A 19,645-nucleotide genomic window follows, 5' to 3' on the forward strand; every position below is an offset into this window, starting at 1 on the left:
TGAGGCAGAGTCTCACTCTGTCGCCCGGACTGGAGTGCAGTGGCCAGATCTCAGCTCACTGCAAGCTCCACCTCCCGGCTTTACGCCATTCTCCTGCCTCAGCCTCCCAAGTAGCTGGGACTACAGGCGCCCGCCACCTCGCCCGGCTGGTTTTTGTATTTTTAGTAGAGACGGGGTTTCACCGTGTTAGCCAGGATGGTCTCGATCTCCTGACCTTGTGATCCGCCCGTCTCGGCCTCCCAAAGTGCTGGGATTACAGGCTTGAGCCACTGCGCCCGGCCTTTTAAAAATTTTTAATTTAAAAATGGTGGCAGGCGCCTGTACAGCTACTTGGGGGAGCTGAGGCAGAGAATTGCTTGAACCCAGGAGGCAGAGGTTGCAGTGAGCTGAGATCGCACCACTGCACTCCAGCCTGAGTAACAGAGTGAGACTCTGTCTTAAAAAAAGAAAAGGCCGGGCGCGGTGGCTCAAGCCTGTAATCCCAGCACTTTGGGAGGCCGAGACGGGCGGATCACGAGGTCAGGAGATCGAGACCATCCTGGCTAACACAGTGAAACCCCGTCTCTACTAAAAAATACAAAAAACTAGCCGGGCGAGGTGGCAGGCGCCTGTAGTCCCAGCTACTCGGGAGGCTGAGTCAGGAGAATGGCGTAAAGCCGGGAGGCGGAGCTTTCAGTGAGCTGAGATCCGGCCACTGTACTCCAGCCTGGGCGACAGAGCGAGACTCCGTCTCAAAAAAAAAAAAAAAGAAAAAAAGAAAAAAGAAAGAAAAGAAAAGAAAAGGAAGAATTTGGCCAGGCACAGTGGCTCATGCCTGTAATCCCAGCACTTTGCGAGGCCAAGGCGGGCAGATCACTTGAGGTCAGGAGTTCAAGACTAGCCTGGTCAACATGGTGAAACCCCATCTCTACTAAAAAAAAAAATATACAAAAATTGAGGTGGGACACAGTGGCTCATGCCTATAATCCCAGCACTTTAGGAGGCCTAGGCAAGCGAATCACGAGGTCAGGAGTTCGAGACCTGGCCTGGCCAATATGGTGACACCCCCATCTCCACTAAAAATACAAAAATTAGCCAGGCATGGTGGCACACGCCTCTAGTCCCAGCTACTCAGGAGGCTGACACAGAAGAATCGCTTGAACCCGGGAGACGGAGTTTGCAGTGAGCCGAGATCATGCCACGGCACTCCAACCTGGGCAACAGAGCAAGACTCTGTTTCAAAAAACAAAAAACAAAAAAAAAAATTAGCTTGGTGTGGTGGCATACACCTGTAGTCCCACCTACTCAGGAAGCTGAGGTAGGAGAATTGCTTGGACCTGGGAGGCAGAGGTTGCAGTGAGTTGAGATTGTGGCACCGCAGCACTTCAGCAGCATGGGTGACAGAGCCAGACTCTGTCTCAAAAAAAAAAAAAAAGGAATTCACACAGACACAGTGCCCAAGGAACACCAGGAAACACTGAAACACAAAAACGTAAATACGTAACATGTAATGTACTGGATAAGAGCTTTGTGTTCAGGTCCTGACTACCTGGGTTCAAGTGCTGAATCCACCATATACTAGCTGTGCTCCTCAGTCTCCTCATCTGCAGATAGTGGTAGGGCTGTGGTGAATGCTAAATGAGAAATACATGTGAAGTACTGGCCTATCACCTGACTAGCGCTGGCACATGGCCACTCTGCAATAAAGATTAGCTATTGCTATGACTAACATTCATCCACACTCACTGGCAAATGTCCTCCTGCCCATGCGCACCACCCTCCCAATCCCTCCTCTAGCCTAGCTCGGTCATAGATGCCCTCATGGTTGACAGTCCAGGCTCCTAGAGCCAAAAGGAAAGAGCAGCTGCTTCTCTGCATCCCCTGGGCTGTAGCTGGGCCAGCCCATGTGAGCTCCTCACCATCAGAGATGGCTTCCTGGAGAAGGCCTGGACCCAACGTGGGTGAGGGAGCCAGGGCGAAGCAGGAGAGTGCTACTCTGTGTCCTGGCTCCCTCCATGGTTCTTCACAACACCCTCTCCCCCAACCTCTGCTGCAGCGGCCTCCCTCCACCCCCTTCCCCCTTCCCACAGTAGAAATTTTCCTCTCTCCTCCTGCCAGAGTGTAAATTGCCCCCAGGAATGCACTGAGTCCCACTGCTCCCCTGGCAGTGGCCGGCGGCTGTCCTGGGGTCAGGCCTGGCCCTACATCAAAGGCTGGGGATCAGTAACAGCAGCTCCTTGCCTGCCACCACCCTCCCCTCCTCTCTCCTACCCTCCCACCGGCCCTTTGGCTTCCAAAACACAGCACATGGTAGCACTTAAGCTCTGGGAGGACATTTTTCCTGCACCCCCACCCCCTACTAGCCACAATGAACTACTTGTTAGGAGACTATTTTAATTTTACTGAATGCAATTTCTGCTCCTGAGGCTTCTGTTGCCACCCGCTTCTTGGCCTTGGATGCCCAGTACAAACTTAGGGGAGGCCAACCCTCCAGGAGAGGGTGAAACCTGAATGTGGAAATTTCACTGGTGTTGGAGGTCTGGGGAAGGAAGGGGACAGTGTTACATCAGGGGAATGGGGCTGGTGCTCTGGCCTCCACTCAGGAAGTAAGGGGGTTTGATTAGGGGAGGGCTCAGAGCTAGCTTGTACAACTCAGGAGGCCAGCATGAGAGTCTGAAGTATGTATGTGACCAGACATCCTTGGCCAATGCTCTCTTCCAATGCCCTGGCTCCAGTAGGCAGGCACTTAGCCTGGCAGCTATATGTAAGCTTTGCTTTCAGTTCCTGTAGGGCTGACTGGAGTGGGAGCACTTCCACTCTCCGGTCAGCCTCTAAGAGTTGCTCCATCAGGTGCATCTTCTAGCAAATTCTGAAAACCAGGGGTCCAGTGGTCACTCTCTGGGACAGTACAGTGGTGGTTTGGAGACCCCTGGTGGCCAAAGGCTGAAAACCGAGACCTTTCCTTAGCGCTCCACCCAGCCAGCCCCAGGCCCGAAGGCCACCAGCATCAACCATCCAGCTCCAGAACTCTGCCATGAGTCAGACTCCCCAAAAATCCTCGTTAGTCAGCCTCTCCCATATAGCCAGGCTCACCTGCCCCATCTTGCTGGAAGGGAATGGCCTAGCCTAGGGGGCTGTCTCAGCCTCACAGTCATAGTAAGAGAGGGATGTGTAATCTACAACCAATCAACGACATGGGTGGGGACCAGGAAGTTAGTTTGCTGAGGATTGCATGTTCCAAATACTTCTGCAGTCTCCAGCTCTTTCCTTCCCTCAGCCCCAGTTGTGGGGCTGTAACTGGGAAAAGTCACTAAGGGAGCTTTGTTTCCACAGCTCCCTAATCCTGTAATGTTGCCCAAGTTTAACGCTGGGAAAGGAAATATCCAAAACCTCACGGCACACAAACCGCTGCTCAAAAGTAGGCTGTGGTACCCAGAGGAGAGGAAGGGCGAGGGTCCCCCTGGAGAAGGGAAAGGGCGGTGCAGCTGACTTTTTTTTGGCAGGGTACAGACACTACATAAAGCTTTCCACATCTGGGGCCCAACATTCATTCCCTTAATCTCTTTCATTCATTCAGACTCCATTGTGACTGGACTGAGACCCACACTGAGTGTTGACACAGTTGACCAAAATTGAGTCACTGCCCTGGGACCCCAAATTATAATATGGAGGGGGACATAAAGAGGCTCAGAGGATGTCCCTATATTTGGGGACATGAAACTGACCATCCCTCCTTGGTGGCCTAATCCAGCTAGAGCAGGTAAGTCCTGTGCAAACTGCCCCTCTCAGTGGTTCTGAAAACCCTGGTCCTTCCCTAGCACAACCAAACCACATCTCAAGCACAATGCATCTAAAACTGGCTCCCCCCATCTCAGGCCTGCACACAGACTTTAGGCAAGGCCTGGGACCCCATTTCCCTCCAAAAATCTGAGTGTCTAAACCTCAGGGCCTTAGGCTATCCCTAAGCAGTGCTACCAAATACAGCCTGACACAATCTCTTGCTTCCTCCCTTTAAAAGCTATCTCAAGCTCTCTAAGCCTGGGAGAGGGAGCTGTGGGCCTGTTCCCTTTTCCCTCCCAGTGCTAACCTGGCAGTAAAAGAGAATCTTCATTAAGAGCATGGGTTTTGCCCATTGGCCCAGCTTTGAACCCTAGCTTTTCCACTTACTCACTGTATGACCTGGGCAACTTGTGGCCTCCACTCTAAAAATGGAATTCTTGTGAGCTGGCTAATGCATGCAAACTGTTCAGTAGTGTATTTCAAGTGGTAAGCACTCAATAAATGGCACCCCAACAACAGGGTTTACATGGCCTTTCTAGCCAAACCTTTCAACTTGGTGGCCAAGTGCCCTGGACAGTTCATTTTAGGTGCGTCTGGAATAATGGTCTGCTTCTAGATTTTGCTGCACTCACTAGAGCCAAAAGCGACTCTGAAGGGGCTTCAGTTGCTTATACTGGCTCCCAGGTTTCCCAGACTCTCTCGTCTCTGGAGAGAAGCCACTGCTAAACCAAGTCAAAGAAAGAAAGGGCCCATGAACCTACCTGGTCTCCTCACACCATTGTAACAAAACACCTGGGGATGAGCAGAAAGAAAACAGGACATGACTGGGATTTCACTCAAGAATGTGTCTTTATTGAAGAATTTGTAAGAAAAAAGGATGTGCCCTCTGTAAAAAGAGGAGATGTTGCCTCCAAACAGCAGGGAGGAATGAGAGCTGGGTGGCTTCCCAGAAGTCAGTGTTTCTGGCATGGCTGGCTCCTTTCCTGCAAGCACTACAGTGTGTCACACCACAGCTAGCAACTCCTCTCCACTCCCTCCCAGCCCTTCCTCCCTCCACCCCACAACCCTATAGCCATTTGAGGCAAATGGCTTTTTAAAGGCCCAAGGATAGATGTGCCAGGCTTGCCTCTTAATGGGGTCAAAGTGGGTTTTGCTTTGGAAAAATTCAAACAGGAATGTAAAAGGTTTGAGCTCTTTCTAGTCCAACAAAGGGTGATTACATCTGGCCCCTCTCAAGGGAAAGGGAGCAGAGACTGTCGCTCCTGAATGTGCACTCATGGGGTAAATGGACTGTATCACAGTCTGCTCTTTATTTGAATGGAGAATGGAAACAGGTTATAAGAATATATAACATCCATGTTCAAGAGTCACTGAGTTCTGGAAGGCAGAGGGAGCACAGAGGCCTGCTGATTCCAACAGTGCTCCTGCTGGCTGTCCTCGAGTCCTAGGGATGGTTATTCCTCTCCAGCTGGAAGATTGTCCTCAATCCGCCTGATGAATCTCATCCGGATTTCTGTCACACCATCTCCTTTCAGGGTGTCCTGGACAAACTTTGCCTCCACAGCCATCTGGACCTGGAGGATAGGGGGAAAATGAAGGGGTAGCTGCCTGGCCACAGCCTCTAGGGAACCAGTGGGGATGGGGCATAACTGACTCATCCACGGCAGCCAAAAAAGCAGGGCTGGTTTCCCACAAGGACAGGATTGACAGCGCCAATGTTCTGTTGCATAAGACAATGGCTCCAACCCTTAAGGAGAAACTTAGCAAAGAATACCCAAGAATGAGACTGTCACCAAATAAGCCTATCTGAGAATGGATGTTCCTGGGCTTTGGGGACTGACAGCACCACCTTCCAGCCTGGTATGGAGGAGCACCACCATGTAAAGATGTCCGACTTGGATCCTACCTCAGCGGCATCACCATCTTAGACAGTAAAGTGCTGGGGTGAGCCAAAGCCCTGTCTTTTCTCTCTTTCATTCATTCACTTATCAAGTCCCTATTGCTTTCAGGTGTCCCAGAAGATAAAGAGCTGCACTCACCATCTCCAAAGCTCCCCGCAACACCCCACACAAGAGATTGGAATAAATAAGGGATGAGTGGTTATCAGGAAGTTCCACAAAGTCCACCAAGGGGTTATTTTCCAAAATGAGGGAGAATTCATCACCAGCTGGGCTCCAATTAGTAATGCTTGGAGTGATGCCCAAGTACATCTTGAACGCCACCTGTCAGGGGACACAAAACAGCGCTTTAGGAAAGAGCAGCAGGAACTGTACCACTGGGAAGGTGACAGAACTGGCAAAGGGGAAGTAAGTGGCTCAGGAACAAACCTGTGGCCTCCGCAAGATGACGCTTTGGACACTCAGGGCAACAAACGAGAAGCATCGGTACATGATGCTGCACCCCTCTCCTTCACAGCATCATACAATTTTGGCTGTCGCTTTGTTTTGTTTTCCCAAAAATATTTTTCTTTCTTAGGCATCATACAAGTAAGCAACAACTCACTCACTGTCTGCCTGTACTTCTCAGTGGAAGGGAGCACTAGTCTCCCGACACCATGGCTGCCTCAGTGCAGAGGCCCCTAACCCACTTCCCTGTCCTCTGTCTGTGTTACCTGAATGTACCTTCTTAAAAGTGAAAACACATTACTGGGCAGAGAAAAAGTCCTACCCTATCCGCCCTCCTAATTCCAAACTCTCAAAAAGCTCTCTCCACTGTCAATCCTCTTTAGGATTTGGGTATGGCCAGCAAGCTTACAACAGAAAGACCAACTTCAGGTAACTGACACCACAAAGTTATGGGTGCTATGTCATTTATTAATACTGTAATAGATAGCACTAAGACTAGTAATAGTAAACATTTACCATATGCACAACACTATGCTAAACACTAGCATTTTACCTAAATGTTCGTGTCCATTATTCATTTACTCCTTAAAACAACCCTGTGGATAGCTCTTATTTTCTTCGTATTAAAGATTAGGTAACTGGTGCCAGGTGTGGTGGTTCATGCCTATAATCCCAGCACTCTGGGAGGCCAAGGTGGGCAGATCACCTGAGGCTGGAAGTTCGAGACCACCCTGACCAACATGGTGAAACCCTGTCTCTACCCAAAATACAAAATTAAAATTAGCCAGGCATGGGGGTGCGTGCCTGTAATCTCAGCTACTCGGGAGGTTGAGGCAGGAGAATCGCTTGAACCCGGGGGGGGCGGGGCGGAGGTTGCGGTGAGCCGAGATCATGCCATTGCACTCTAGTCCAGGCAACAAGAGCGAGACTCAGTCTCAAAAAAAAAAAAAAAAAAAAAAGAGGCTGGGCGCGGTGGCTCACGCCTGTAATCCCAGCACTTTGGGAGGCCGAGGCGGGCAGATCACAAGGTCAGGAGATCGAGACCACGGTGAAACCCCATCTCTATCAAAAATACAAAAAATTAGCCAGGCGCGGTTGCGGGCGCCTGTAGTTCCAGCTACTCGGGAGGCTGAGGCAGGAGAATGGCGGGAACCCAGGAGGCGGAGCTTGCAGTGAGCCGAGATTGTACCACTGCCCTCCAGCCAGGGGGACAGAGCGAGACTCCGTCTCAAAAAAAAAAAAAAAAAAAAAGATGAGGTCACTGGTAATTAAAGAAATTTAAAATAACTTAACTAAAAACACAGAACTAGTAAGTACTGAAGCCAGGTTTGTGAGTCTATATTCTTTTTTTTTTTTTTTAAGACGGAGTCTCGGCCGGGCGCGGTGGCTCAAGCCTGTAATCCCAGCACTTTGGGAGGCCGAGACGGGCGGATCACGAGGTCAGGAGATCGAGACCATCCTGGCTAATACGGTGAAACCCCGTCTCTACTAAAAAATACAAAAAACTAGCCGGGCGACGAGGCGGGCGCCTGTAGTCCCAGCTACTCGGGAGGCTGAGATAGGAGAATGGCGTGAACCCGGGAGGCGGAGCTTGCAGTGAGCTGAGAGCCGGCCACTGCACTCCAGCCTGGGCGGCAGAGCAAGACTCCGTCTCAAAAAAAAAAAAAAGACGGAGTCTCGCTCTGTCACCCAGACTTGAGTGCAGTGACCTGATTTTGGCTCACTACAACCTCCACCTCCTGAGTTCAAGCAATTCTCTGCCTCAGCCTCCCGAGTAGCTGGGATTACAGGCACCTGCCACCACGCCCAGCAAATTTTTGTATTTTTAGTAGAGCCGGGGTTTCACCATTTTGGCCAGGATGGTCTTGAACTCCTGACCTCATGATCCACCCGCCTTGGCCTCCCAAAGTGCTGGGATTACAGGCATGAGCTACCGCGCCCGATCAAGTCTGTATTCTTTGCCCCCATGCTACTCTGCTACACCTTCACAATGGAAAAGCTCAGGCTTTTATTTCAGTGGGGCTTTAATCCACGGGGATTAAATAATCTATGCTATTCCTTAATGACCTGGAACGCTTTTTTGACCCAAAGAGCTGCCTAGCCAGTCTTTTGGGAGATTAAAGGCTCTCTAAGGGAGCTAGAAAGAGTGGTAAGCAGTGCCTCCCAGCAGCAATTCTTCAGCATGGACAGCTGGCCCAGAATAATGACCTTGGCAATGACATCCGCAGTTTCCCGAAAGTCATGGCACCTCCCGACATTTGACCGAGCCAAGAAATCTTCAATCAGCCGGACTCCAATGTTAAAGCCCCTGGGAAGGAAGTTACAGAAGAGATTATCATGGAGTCTAAATGTCTTTTGTTTGAACATAAGGTTGTTGGTGGTAAAGGGAAAATGGGGATAATCTCAAAAACATCCCAGTAAATGAGTTTAGTGAGAAATGTACCCAAAATGTTGGCTGAGAAAGACAGAGAACCCTGTTTTAAGCTCTAAAGGACAATGTAGACTCAATGTGCTGGGAGGCCCCATTTCTGTCTCTCCTGTGAAGGAGCTCACTCACATTTTGTCCAGCTGTTTATTCACATCTTCATCATTTTCATAGTCCTTGCATAGCTGGGTGACCAGAGCACCATAGGTCAGGGTGAAGAGCTCAGAGCTCTAAAAGAGATTCAAAAGGCAGGTGGGACTAAGTAGCACAAAAGAGAAAGTGTGGTGAGAGTCTGTATCAGCCTTGATGCAACTGTCAGGATTCCCTCTAAGTGTGTCTGGAGGAAAAGAACATCATCCCAACGGAGGAGCCAGGAAATCTGGCCCACAAGGTCAAAGCGGCAGGGCTGCAGCCAGAACTATTGCAAAATGGGCTGTAAAAGGCATGCACTAAGCAATCACTCTTCCAACACACCAACGTAGGCTTCAGTCAACCCAAGTCTCCACCACAGCTGTCAAGCCTAAGGTCAGGTCACCAGAATCTGGTATGGGAGCAACAGTCATTCACTAGAAGCTGTGAAACACTGAAACAGACATTTACAAACTCATCTCTGTGGCTGGCAGATGTGACCAATGGCTTCCACATATCTTAAAATGTCCTGGCCTAGAGTAAACTGCACTCCCAAGGCCCCTCCCACGAGCAACAGAGGATCCGGGGGCCCAGTCCATGGGGAAGGAAGGAAGTCCCAGACCAAGTTCATCGCCCTAATGACAACCCCTTTCCAAAGTCACCAGCATGGGAGAAAATAATGTTCCTCTTAACGCACAGCCAAAATATTTCCAGGAAAAGAGGTGACTCTTCAGAATCAACTGGTTCCTATTACAATAGCAGTTAAAATCACAGAAACCCTTTCTCAGATGAAGAATTCTGGGGCTGGGAGCAGTGGCTCATGCTTGCAATACCAGCACTTTGGGAGGCCGAGGTGGGTGGATGACGAAGTCAGGAGACTGAGACCATCCTGGCTAACACGCTGAAACCCCATCTCTACTAAAAATACAAAAAACTAGCCAGGCGTGGTGGCAGGCACCTGTAGTTCCAGCTACTCGGGAGGCTGAGGCAGGAGAATGGCGTAAACCCGGGAGGCAGAGCTTGCAGTGAGCCGAGATTGCACCACTGCACTCCAAAGAATTCTGTCACCTATCTACCAAGAAATCAATGTAGAAGGTGAAATGAGTGACAAATACCAAGACCACAGAATGAAAGCAGCAGGCAGGGTGAAAGGTATTATCAGGGTTAAAGCAAGAAACATATTAACAGCACATCTGGACCAATGGATTAACTCAGAAATAAGGCTGAAAAATCAGGATAACTACCCACTGACTTCCTTCTGAATGGAGGCTTGTCAGATTTGAAGCAAAGAACCTTGTCAGATTTGAAGCAAAGAAGCTTCCTCTCTTCAAGTTTTCTGGGGAAGAAAGTGTAAGAAATATAAAAGCCCAGGCTCTCAGAACCCAATGCTCCTCATGCCACCCCATGACCTGATGATGGGGGCACTACAAGAATAACAATTTGGCCGGGCGCGGTGGCTCAAGCCTGTAATCCCAGCACTTTGGGAGGCCGAGACGGGCGGATCACGAGGTCAGGAGATCGAGACCATCCTGGCTAACACGGTGAAACCCCGTCTCTACTAAAAAATACAAAAAACTAGCCGGGCGAGGTGGCGGGCGCCTGTAGTCCCAGCTACTCGGAGGCTGAGGCAGGAGAATGGCATAAACCCGGGAGGCGGAGCTTGCAGTGAGCTGAGAACCGGCCACTGCACTCCAGCCCGGGCGACAGAGCGAGACTCCGTCTCAAAAAAAAAAAAAAAAAAAAAAAAAAAAAAAAAAAAAAAAGAATAACAATTTGAATGCCTTTTGCTTAAATACTGCATTCTACTTTTATCTCATTATCTATCCCATGATAACACAGTAATCTAAGAAAGGCAGGAATTAATCCCACTTTAGAGATGAGGAAACTGAGACCCAGAATGGTTAAAGAATGTGCCCAAGGGCCGGGCGCGGTGGCTCAAGCCTGTAATCCCAGAACTTTGGGAGGCTGAGACAGGTGGATCACGAGGTCAGGAGATTGAGACCATCCTGACTAACACAGTGAAACTCCATCTCTACTAAAAAATACAAAAAACTAGCCGGGCGAGGTGGTGGGTGCCTGTAGTCCCAACTACGCGGGAGGCTGAGACAGGAGAATGGCGTAAACCCGGGAGGCGGAGCTTGCAGTGAGCTGAGATCACACCACTGCACTCCAGCCTGGGCAACAGAGCGAGACTCCGTCTCCAAAAAAACAAAACAAAACAAAACAAAAAGAATGTGCCCAAAGTCAAACAGCTAATTATTGAAATAAGTAATTTGGGGAGAAAAAAAATCAAACGTTTCCAAGCCAGAGGTCAACCTATCCACTCTTCCCCACAACTGCAATATTAAAAAGCCCTACTCAATAAAAAGAAAAACAGGACGGAAAAAAAAAAAAAACACCCAAAAAACTTAGCTGTACTAGAGTCAAAGAAAATCAGTTTCAGGATCAGGAGGCCCTTTGAACTCAACTAAACAGTCAGATCAGTATCTCCAAGAGACTATTTACCAAATATGGCAATTAAGGGGAAGCTGTTAAGGAGGGGAAGGATTTTTTTAGTAAAGTCAAGGGCTTGGCACTAGAATGGTTTGGGCATGAATGAATGGAAACAATCCAGCAGTTACCAGTCCAGAGAATTGGCACCACTGCATTAAATCAGGAGAGCTTTCATTCCATTATTAATGAGCCCTTGGATGGAGACTCCAAGAGCCTCAGGCCACCATGATGCCAAGTAACAAGCAAATCATGATGTTATCAAGCACCTTATACATGCAACTACCTCCTATTTACCAATAAGAAAAATCAAGGTCCTGGACAGACCTGCTGGTGGTCATGGAATCAATATACCTGGGATCTGGGAATGGGATCCTTAAGTTAGGCGCTCCATACCCTCTCTTGATTTGCAAGTCTATCTTCATCTTCAATTACGAACCAAGCCTCTGTGGAACTGTGAGTGACATAAATGTATAACTTAAAGGCCTTTATGCTTTAAAAATGGAAGGGAGGGCCAGGTGTGCTGGCTCACACTGGTAATTCCGGCACTTTGGGAGGCTGAGGAGAGAGGATCACTTGAGCCCAGGGATTTGAGACCAGCCTGGGCAAATAGTGAGACCCCCCAACTTTACAAAAAATTTAAAAAATTAGCCAAGCATGGTCGTGGATGCCTATAGTCCCAGCTACTCGGGAGGCTGAGGCGGAGGATGGCTTGAGCCTGGGGACGTCAAGCCTGCAATGAACTGTAATTGCACCACAGTACTCCCGCCTAGGTAAAAGAGTGAAACCCTGTCTCAAAAAATAAAAATAGGCCGGGCGCGGTGGCTCAAGCCTGTAATCCCAGCACTTTGGGAGGCCGAGACGGGCGGATCACGAGGTCAGGAGATCGAGACCATCCTGACTAACACAGTGAAACCCCGTCTCTACTAAAAATACAAAAAAAAAAAAACTAGCCGGGCAAGGTGGCGGGCGCCTGTAGTCCCAGCTACTCGGGAGGCTGAGGCGGGAGAATGGCGCAAACCCGGGAGGCGGAGCTTGCAGTGAGCTGAGATCCGGCCACTGCACTCCAGTCCGGGCGACAGAGCAAGACTTCGCCTCAAAAAAAAAATAAAAATAAAAATAAAAAAAAAAATAAAAAAAAAAATAAAAATAAATATAAATATAAACAAATAAAATAGGAGTGGGCTATGGTATAATGAAAACAAATCATTCATTCAACATTTACTGTGTACCAGGCTATCTAACAGGAGGGGACGAGACAATACAGCCAAATAAAATACATGATTTGCCAAACAGTGATAGGTGCTATGGAGAAAAATAAAGCACAAAAACAGATTGGGGGTATTTATGTGTGTACGTACGTGTGTGTGTGTGTATTGGGGGGTAATTTTAATAGAATAATCAGGGAAGGCCTCACTAAGGTGATATTTGGTAAGCCATGAAGATATCTGGATAGATATCTGGTCTAAAAAAATTCTGGAAACTATTTCTAAAGATTCTGAGGTAGAAGTATGCCTGGTGTGTTTGAGAAACAGCGGGAGACTCTTGGCATTAGAGAGGAGTAAGCAAGAGAGAACAGAAGAGGATATCAGATAAGTGACAAGAGGTTGCAGAGTTAGAAGATCTGGGTTTTCGGCCGGGCGCGGTGGCTCAAGCCTGTAATCCCAGCACTTTGGGAGGCCGAGGCGGGTGGATCACGAGGTCAGGAGATCGAGACCATCCTGGCTAACATGGTGAAACCCCGTCTCTACTAAAAATACAAAAAACTAGCCGGGCGTAGTGGCGGGCGCCTGTAGTCCCAGCTACTCGGAGGCTGAGGCGGGAGAATGGCGTGAACCTGGGAAGCGGAGCTTGCAGTGAGCCGAGATCGCGCCACTGCACTCCAGCCTGGGCGACACAGCGAGACTCCGTCTCAAAAAAAAAAAAAAAAAAAAAAAAAAAAAAAAAAGAAGATCTGGGTTTTCAGCCCTTGTGACCTTTAAAACAAAAGTTCTCGGCCGGGCGCGGTGGCTCAAGCCTGTAATCCCAGCACTTTGGGAGGCCGAGACGGGCGGATCACGAGGTCAGGAGATCGAGACCATCCTGGCTAATACGGTGAAACCCCGTCTCTACTAAAAAATACAAAAAACTAGCCGGGCGACGAGGCGGGCGCCTGTAGTCCCAGCTACTCGGGAGGCTGAGACAGGAGAATGGCGTGAACCCGGGAGGCGGAGCTTGCAGTGAGCTGAGAGCCGGCCACTGCACTCCAGCCTGGGCGGCAGAGCAAGACTCCGTCTCAAAAAAAAAAAAAAAAAAAAAAAAAAGTTCTCATGGGATCATAAAGGTCAACCAGCCCAATCTCTTCACTGAACGTAAGCACCACATCTCTGCTACCACCAGAAACATGAATCTCTTCTGCAACACATCTATTTTTGAGACGGAGTCTCGCTCTGTCGCCCAGGCTGGGGTGCAGTGGCGTGATCGCAGCTCACTGCAAGCTCCGCCTCCCGAGTTCACGCCATTCTCCTGCCTCAGCCTCCTGAGTAGCTGGGACTGCAGGTGCCCACCACCACGCCCGGCTAATTTTTTGTATTTTTAGAAGAGGCAGGGTTTCACCGTGTTAGCCAGGATGGTCTCGATCTCCTGACCTCGTGATCTGCCCGCCTCAGCCTCCCAAAGTGCTGGGATTACAGGCGTGAGCCACCGCGCCCAGCCAACACATCTATTTTGGTAACAGTTTCTCATAACAACCATGAGAGGCTAGCAGCACAAATATTATTCATCCCCATTTAACAGATGACAGGTTAAGTAACAGACTCAACAGCCTTCTTATAGTTGAGCATTTATCCTGTAAAAAAGCTTTGTTATCCTAAGCTGCTGCTTAACCTCCCTGAACATTAGTTTTTCCCATCTGTAAAATGGTGACGTTACTCGCCTTTCAGTTACTGTGCAATTCCAGCGAAATTCCAATCAGATAATGATGTTTGTGGAGCACCCACTGCACAGCAGGTACTCAAGAAATACATGCTTATTTTTATTCTTAAACTGGTTCCATGTGGTGTGGTGCTAGAGAGCACCCTGAACTAGGTTCAAGGAGGGCAAGTACAGCACTTTGGGAGGCTGAGGCGGACGGATCACCTGAGGTCTGGAGTTTGAGACCAGCCTGGCCAACACGGTGAAACCCATTCTCTACTAAAACTACAAAAATTAGCCGGGCGTGGTGGCAGGTGCCTGTAATCCCAACTACTTAGGAGGCTGTGGCAGAACTGCTTGAACCCAGGAGGTGGAGATTGCGGTGAGCCAAGATCGTGCCACTGCATTTCAGCCTGGGAGACAAGAGTTAGACCCTGTCTCGAAAAAAAAAAAAAAAAAAAAGGAGGGCAAGTAATAAGGAAAGAAAGAGATTCTGAATTAATATAAACAACTTTCTGGCTGGGCATGGTGGCTCATGCCTATAATCCCAGCACTTTAGGAGGCCGAGGCAGGGGTCAGAAGTGGTCACCTGAGCCCAGGAGTTTGAGGCTATCCTAGGAAACACAATGAGAACACATCTTTTAAAAAATAGAACAAATTAGCTGGGTGTGGTGGCCCATGCCTGTAGTCCCAGCTACTCAGGAGGCTGAGGTGAGAGGATGGCTTGAGCCTAAGAAGTCAAGGCTGCAGTGAACTGTGATTACACCACTGCATTCCAGCCTGGACGACACAGCAAGATCCTGAAAGCCTGATTCGGAGTCTGGACTTGCTGCTTAACAGCTGTGAATACTTAGGTAAATCAATTCACCGGGCTAAGCCTCAATCTTCTAACTCAAAAAAAGCAACAGTAAAACAGTAAAATCTGTCATGCCATTCACAGGGTTGTTGGTAGGATCTAGTAAGATAATGGACTTGAATGTGCTTTGCAGACAAGAAACCACAGGATTTATAGCAGCTATGCTAACATGATCTCCAACTACTTCAGGTACAACGTGAACAAAGTAAATGAAACCAGCTCTACATTCAGGTGAGACACCACTTGACAGTTTTCAGGAGGCCTTTCTTCCAGTCACTGCCCCAAACAACATGTCAAATCTCCTTAAGGAGGTTGTTTTTTTTTTGGAGACACAGTCTCGCTCTGTTGCCCAGGCTGGAGTGCAGTGGCGCCATCTTGGCTCACTGCGAGCTCCACCTGCCAGGTTCACGCCATTCTCCTTCCTCAGCCTCCCGAGTAACTGGGACTACAGGTGTGTGCCACCACACCCAGCTAATTTGTCTATTTTTAGTAGAGACAGTGTTTCACCATATCGGCCAGGATGGTCTCAAGTCTCTTGACCTCATGATCCACCCGCCTCAGCCTCCCAAAGTGCTGGGTTACAGGCGTGAGCCACCGCACCTGGCCTACTTCCTTTATTTAAAAAAAAAAAAAGATGAGGAAGTTGATGCTAGAATAATGAACAAACTTGCCCAAGGTAACACGGCAAGTAAGTGGTGAAACTAGAACTCAGGTGTAGCCGGTACTATACCTCTGTATGGCATTCATTTCTTTTCATTTTTCCACTGCTAGAAGATACACAGTATATATGGTATACATTTCTGTCTCCCTCACAGAGTATGTGCTTCTCAAAGTTAGGGACTAGGACTTCATCCTTGCATCTCCCACAGCATCTAGCACAGAGCTCTGCATATAGTTGGGGCTGAGGAAAAGTTTATTGGACAAAAGGGCTGTTTCTGTTTCCACAGACTAAAATCTAGTTACTTGGGCATATTAACAATTTAGGTGGCTCTTGAGCCGTTTGCTCAATCCTGCTCCTGCTTCGTGGAGTGTACTTTCATTTTAATAAATCAATGCTAAAAACGAAGGCTGGGTGCAGTGGCTCAGACCTGTAATCCCAGCAATTTGAGAGGCTGAGGCGGGCAGATCACTTGAGGTCAGGAGTTTGAGACCAACCTAGGAATACAAAAATCAGCCGGGCGTAGTGGTGGGTGCCTGTAATCCTAGCTATTTGGGAGGCTGAGGCAGGAGAATCTTTTGAACCTGGGAGGTGGAGGTTGCAGTGAGCTGAGATCGGGCCACTGCACTCCAGCCTAGGTGACAGAGCAAGACTCTGTCTCAAAACACAAAACAAAACAATTTAGGTCTTAGAAAGCTGAAATGGAACACAAATGCAATCCCAGTAATTTGTGAGGCGGAGCTGGAGGGATTGCTTGAATCCAGGAGTTTGAGACCTCGAGACCAACCAGAGCAACACAGGGAGACCCCTAGCTCTACAAAAAAAAAAAAAAAAAAAAAAATAGCTAGGCATGGTGGTGCACACCTATAGTACCAGCTACTTGGGAGGCTGAGGTGGAAGGATTGCTTGAACTCTGGAGGTCAGGCTGGATGAGCCCCAATCATGCCACTGCACTCCAGCCTGGGTATATCATTTAAAATTTAAAATTAAATAGTGCTATGAAGACAATCAGCATAGAATTAGAGGTTAGAGAATTAGATAACCAGGAGGAAAGGCCTCTCAAAGGAGGTGACATGTAAGTAACTATGAATGAAGCCAGGAGTGGGCTAGGTGACTATCTAGAGGAAGGGAGTTCCAAGAGCCTTGAGGGCAGGAGCATGCTGCTGCCCCTCCCTAATTACCTTACTTCACTGAAACCAAGAATACTGGGGGTTGGGGGTAGAGTCTGCAGGGTTTTGTTAAATATTTCAATATTGATTTCAGGTTTAAAAAATGGATAAAATGAGAGCAAAGTAAGAAAACTAAGCAGGAAGACCTCTGCTCATCTCACAGGAAAAGCAGAAGGAAACATTTACCACACCCCTCACATTTTACACCACCCCATGTAATATTAGGTAGATGTTACTATCCCCATTTTATAGATAAAGAAATTGAAGATCTATCAAGTCAGAATTCCAACCAAGGTCCATGTGTTTCCCCTAACTTGACATTGTTTCCTAACAAAATATTCTCATCTTTTGGCTGGGCGAGGTGGCTCACCCTGTAATCCCAGCACTCTGGGAGTCGGAACAGGCAGATCACTTAAGGCCACGAGTTTGAGACCAGGCTGGCCAATATGGTGAAACCCCATCTCAACTAAAAATACAAAAATTGGCTGGGAGCGGTGGCTCACGCCTGTAATCCCAGCACTTTGGGAGGCCGAGGAAGGCGGATTACCTGAGGTCAGGAGTTCGAGACCAGCCTGGCCAACATGTTGAAACCCCATCTCCACTAAAAATAAAAAAATTAACCAGGCGTGGTCGTGGGCACCTGGAATCCCAGCTACTCGGGAGGCTGAGGCAGGAGAACTGCTTGAACCTGGCAGGTTGCAGTGAGTCAAATTAGTGCCACCGCACTACAGCCTGGGTGACAGAGAGAGACTTCGTCTGGGGGCGGGAGGGGGGAGAAAAAAAGAAAAATGACCTAAGTCTGCAGCCCCAGCCCCTAGTCCAACTTTATAGGACCATATGGTGTCCAACTATTCCCCGGGGAAAGAAGGGAGCCACCCACTCCATAAGGGGCACCACTCACTGCTTACTCTGGCCCATCTCTTATTTCACTGAATAAAACGTTCCTTTCTGGCACGACCAGTAACTGAACATCTCTCACAATACCACGCCACAGTGCTAGTCACTATAGCCTAAGAGTATAGCCTAACAGTCTGAAGCATTAGCTTTGGAGTTAAACATGGGTCCAAGTCCTAACTTTCCAGGTGTAAATGTGAGCAAATTACGTAAGCTCTCCAAGCTGTAAAAACGGCAATCATGTTATCCATCTGATACAGGCTACATGGAATGCATGTAACGTGCGTGGCCCGGTGCCTAACACACAGTAAGAGAGCAGTAAGTGGCAGTTACTGGTATTTATTACCGTCGTTGTTGTTGGCTTAGGACAGAGCGGCACTCAGGCCTTGGGGGCGGGGTCTCCACGGGAAAGAGGTCTCCTCCGGGGAACTTCTCCGACGGTCCCCTAACCTGCCTAGGACGCCCCGGAGTGATCCAGCAAGAGGCTTCCCCCTGCCAGAGCTCACAGAAGGGCCCTTTTCCAAACGCGCCTCGCGCTCGGCGCCGGGCCCCTTCCCTGTACGCCTCAATTTCGCCCCGCCCGCCGAGGTCACGCGCTCCAAGTTACCATTTTCTTGCTCTCGGTGCCACGGTTCGCCTGCCTCGACATGGTGCCGGCCGCCCCACCCCACTCTCCTAGCCAAGGGTTAGCTCGGCGACCCCTGCAGACGCCGCTCCCCCAGCCACTGCCCCTCAGCCCAAGGGACTGACCGGCACTGATTCACTGCGCCTGCGCGGCCTGCCGCGGGGCACCGCGGGACTCGTGGTCCGGCCGACGTGGGTAACTCCCGCCCAACAACACCCAACAGCCTCTTTGGCAGCACCGCCTCTTAACGCAATCAACTACCACTCCCGGAGTGCTCCGCGCGCGCCTGCCTGGTAGAGCCCAGCTCGCCCTGGACAGCATCCCAGCCACTGGGTGGCGTCCGCAGCCTTCAGTAATCCTGGGTAATCCACACGGTTCCCCCGGTCCCCCTCCCCCCCGCCCCCCGCGCCCGGCTCAGAGATGATGCTCCGCAAATTCCTCTCTCGCCAGGGTTGGTCTTGGAAAGTCCCTCTTTCGAGCTAGCTTCTTCCGCTGTTGCGATTCAGCTCCAGAAGCTCCCAAGATGTCCCAGAAAACTAGCAATGACTCACACAGAATTGGCTTCTTCATTAGAAAAATATTTAATGACCTACTATGTGCCAAGCATTTCGCTAGTGTCTTTCTCTTCAGACTGCCATCTGTTCCCAAACCCCAAATGTTGCCAGCATCTGCATTCTACCACCTGTGGCCTCGTGATGGAATATCCAGTCTTTTAGATAAAGTTCAAGTCACTTTCTCCCACTCCCTCCCCCTAGAACAGCTACACTGCCTGGTTCCCAGGAAACAAAGATCACTAACTGTCGTGGCTGTCAGTTCTGAGTTCTAATCCCAGTTTTGCCATTTTAGGCAAGTTGCTGAATCTCTCTCAGTTGTTGTAAAGATTGGTGAGCCACGCATGCCCAGCACTTGGGCGCATAAAAGGCATAAAATAAAAGTGTATTCCCTTCCAGCCACCCTCCAAACACAAGCCAAAAAACAGGCCCCAGAAACACGAAAGGAATGTGCTGGCTGAACCCTCACCCATCACCAAGGGGAAGTCTACAGTCCCTGACCACAGCTCATTGGTTTCAGCTCCAGCGGTCTCTCAGCTGATCAACTCTGAGGAAGCTGGGCTGGGGGGTCCCTGAGCACTCTGTTCACTTAGGCCTGGTAGCCTGACTGTAGCAGCTGCATTCTGGCCCCTAGCCCTCACCATGACAACCAGCCTGTCCAGACATTAGCCAGCCAGGCTAGGGAGGGCTGGGGGAGCCGCTCAGGCTGCAGGCTGGTGCCCAGGGTTCCCCCAGTCCCTCCCTCAGGTTGCAGGACCAATCATTATTATACCCCTTTCCCCAGACATTGTTTCCTCCCTAGAGGCAGTGACCCCTCACTCTCCATCCTGTGTAATGCCACAGGGGAAGGAG

General features: G+C 49.4%; 1 protein-coding gene across 3 annotated transcripts; it reads right to left on the reverse strand.

Moving 5' to 3' along the window:
- Nucleotides 1–4,584: 4,584 nt before the first annotated feature.
- On the reverse strand, nucleotides 4,585–18,402 carry TRAPPC3 (trafficking protein particle complex 3). Of its 3 annotated transcripts, none has more exons than XM_010360419.2 (5): nucleotides 18,225–18,402; nucleotides 8,662–8,759; nucleotides 8,313–8,412; nucleotides 5,799–5,981; nucleotides 4,585–5,333 (listed from the first exon to the last, which is right to left on the reverse strand). In XM_010360419.2, exons 1-5 carry the CDS (start codon nucleotides 18,264–18,266, stop codon nucleotides 5,214–5,216), a joined length of 543 nt encoding a protein of 180 aa, XP_010358721.1. In that variant the 5' UTR covers nucleotides 18,267–18,402; the 3' UTR covers nucleotides 4,585–5,213. The 3 variants fall into 3 exon arrangements, with proteins under 3 accessions (XP_010358721.1, XP_030798257.1, XP_030798256.1); XM_030942397.1 differs by having other exon boundaries at nucleotides 18,368–18,388; XM_030942396.1 differs by having other exon boundaries at nucleotides 17,964–18,385.
- Nucleotides 18,403–19,645: the final 1,243 nt, after the last annotated feature.

The sequence above is a fragment of the Rhinopithecus roxellana genome, chromosome 12 (genome assembly GCF_007565055.1).
Source record: "Rhinopithecus roxellana isolate Shanxi Qingling chromosome 12, ASM756505v1, whole genome shotgun sequence".
Taxonomy (NCBI): domain Eukaryota; kingdom Metazoa; phylum Chordata; class Mammalia; order Primates; family Cercopithecidae; genus Rhinopithecus; species Rhinopithecus roxellana.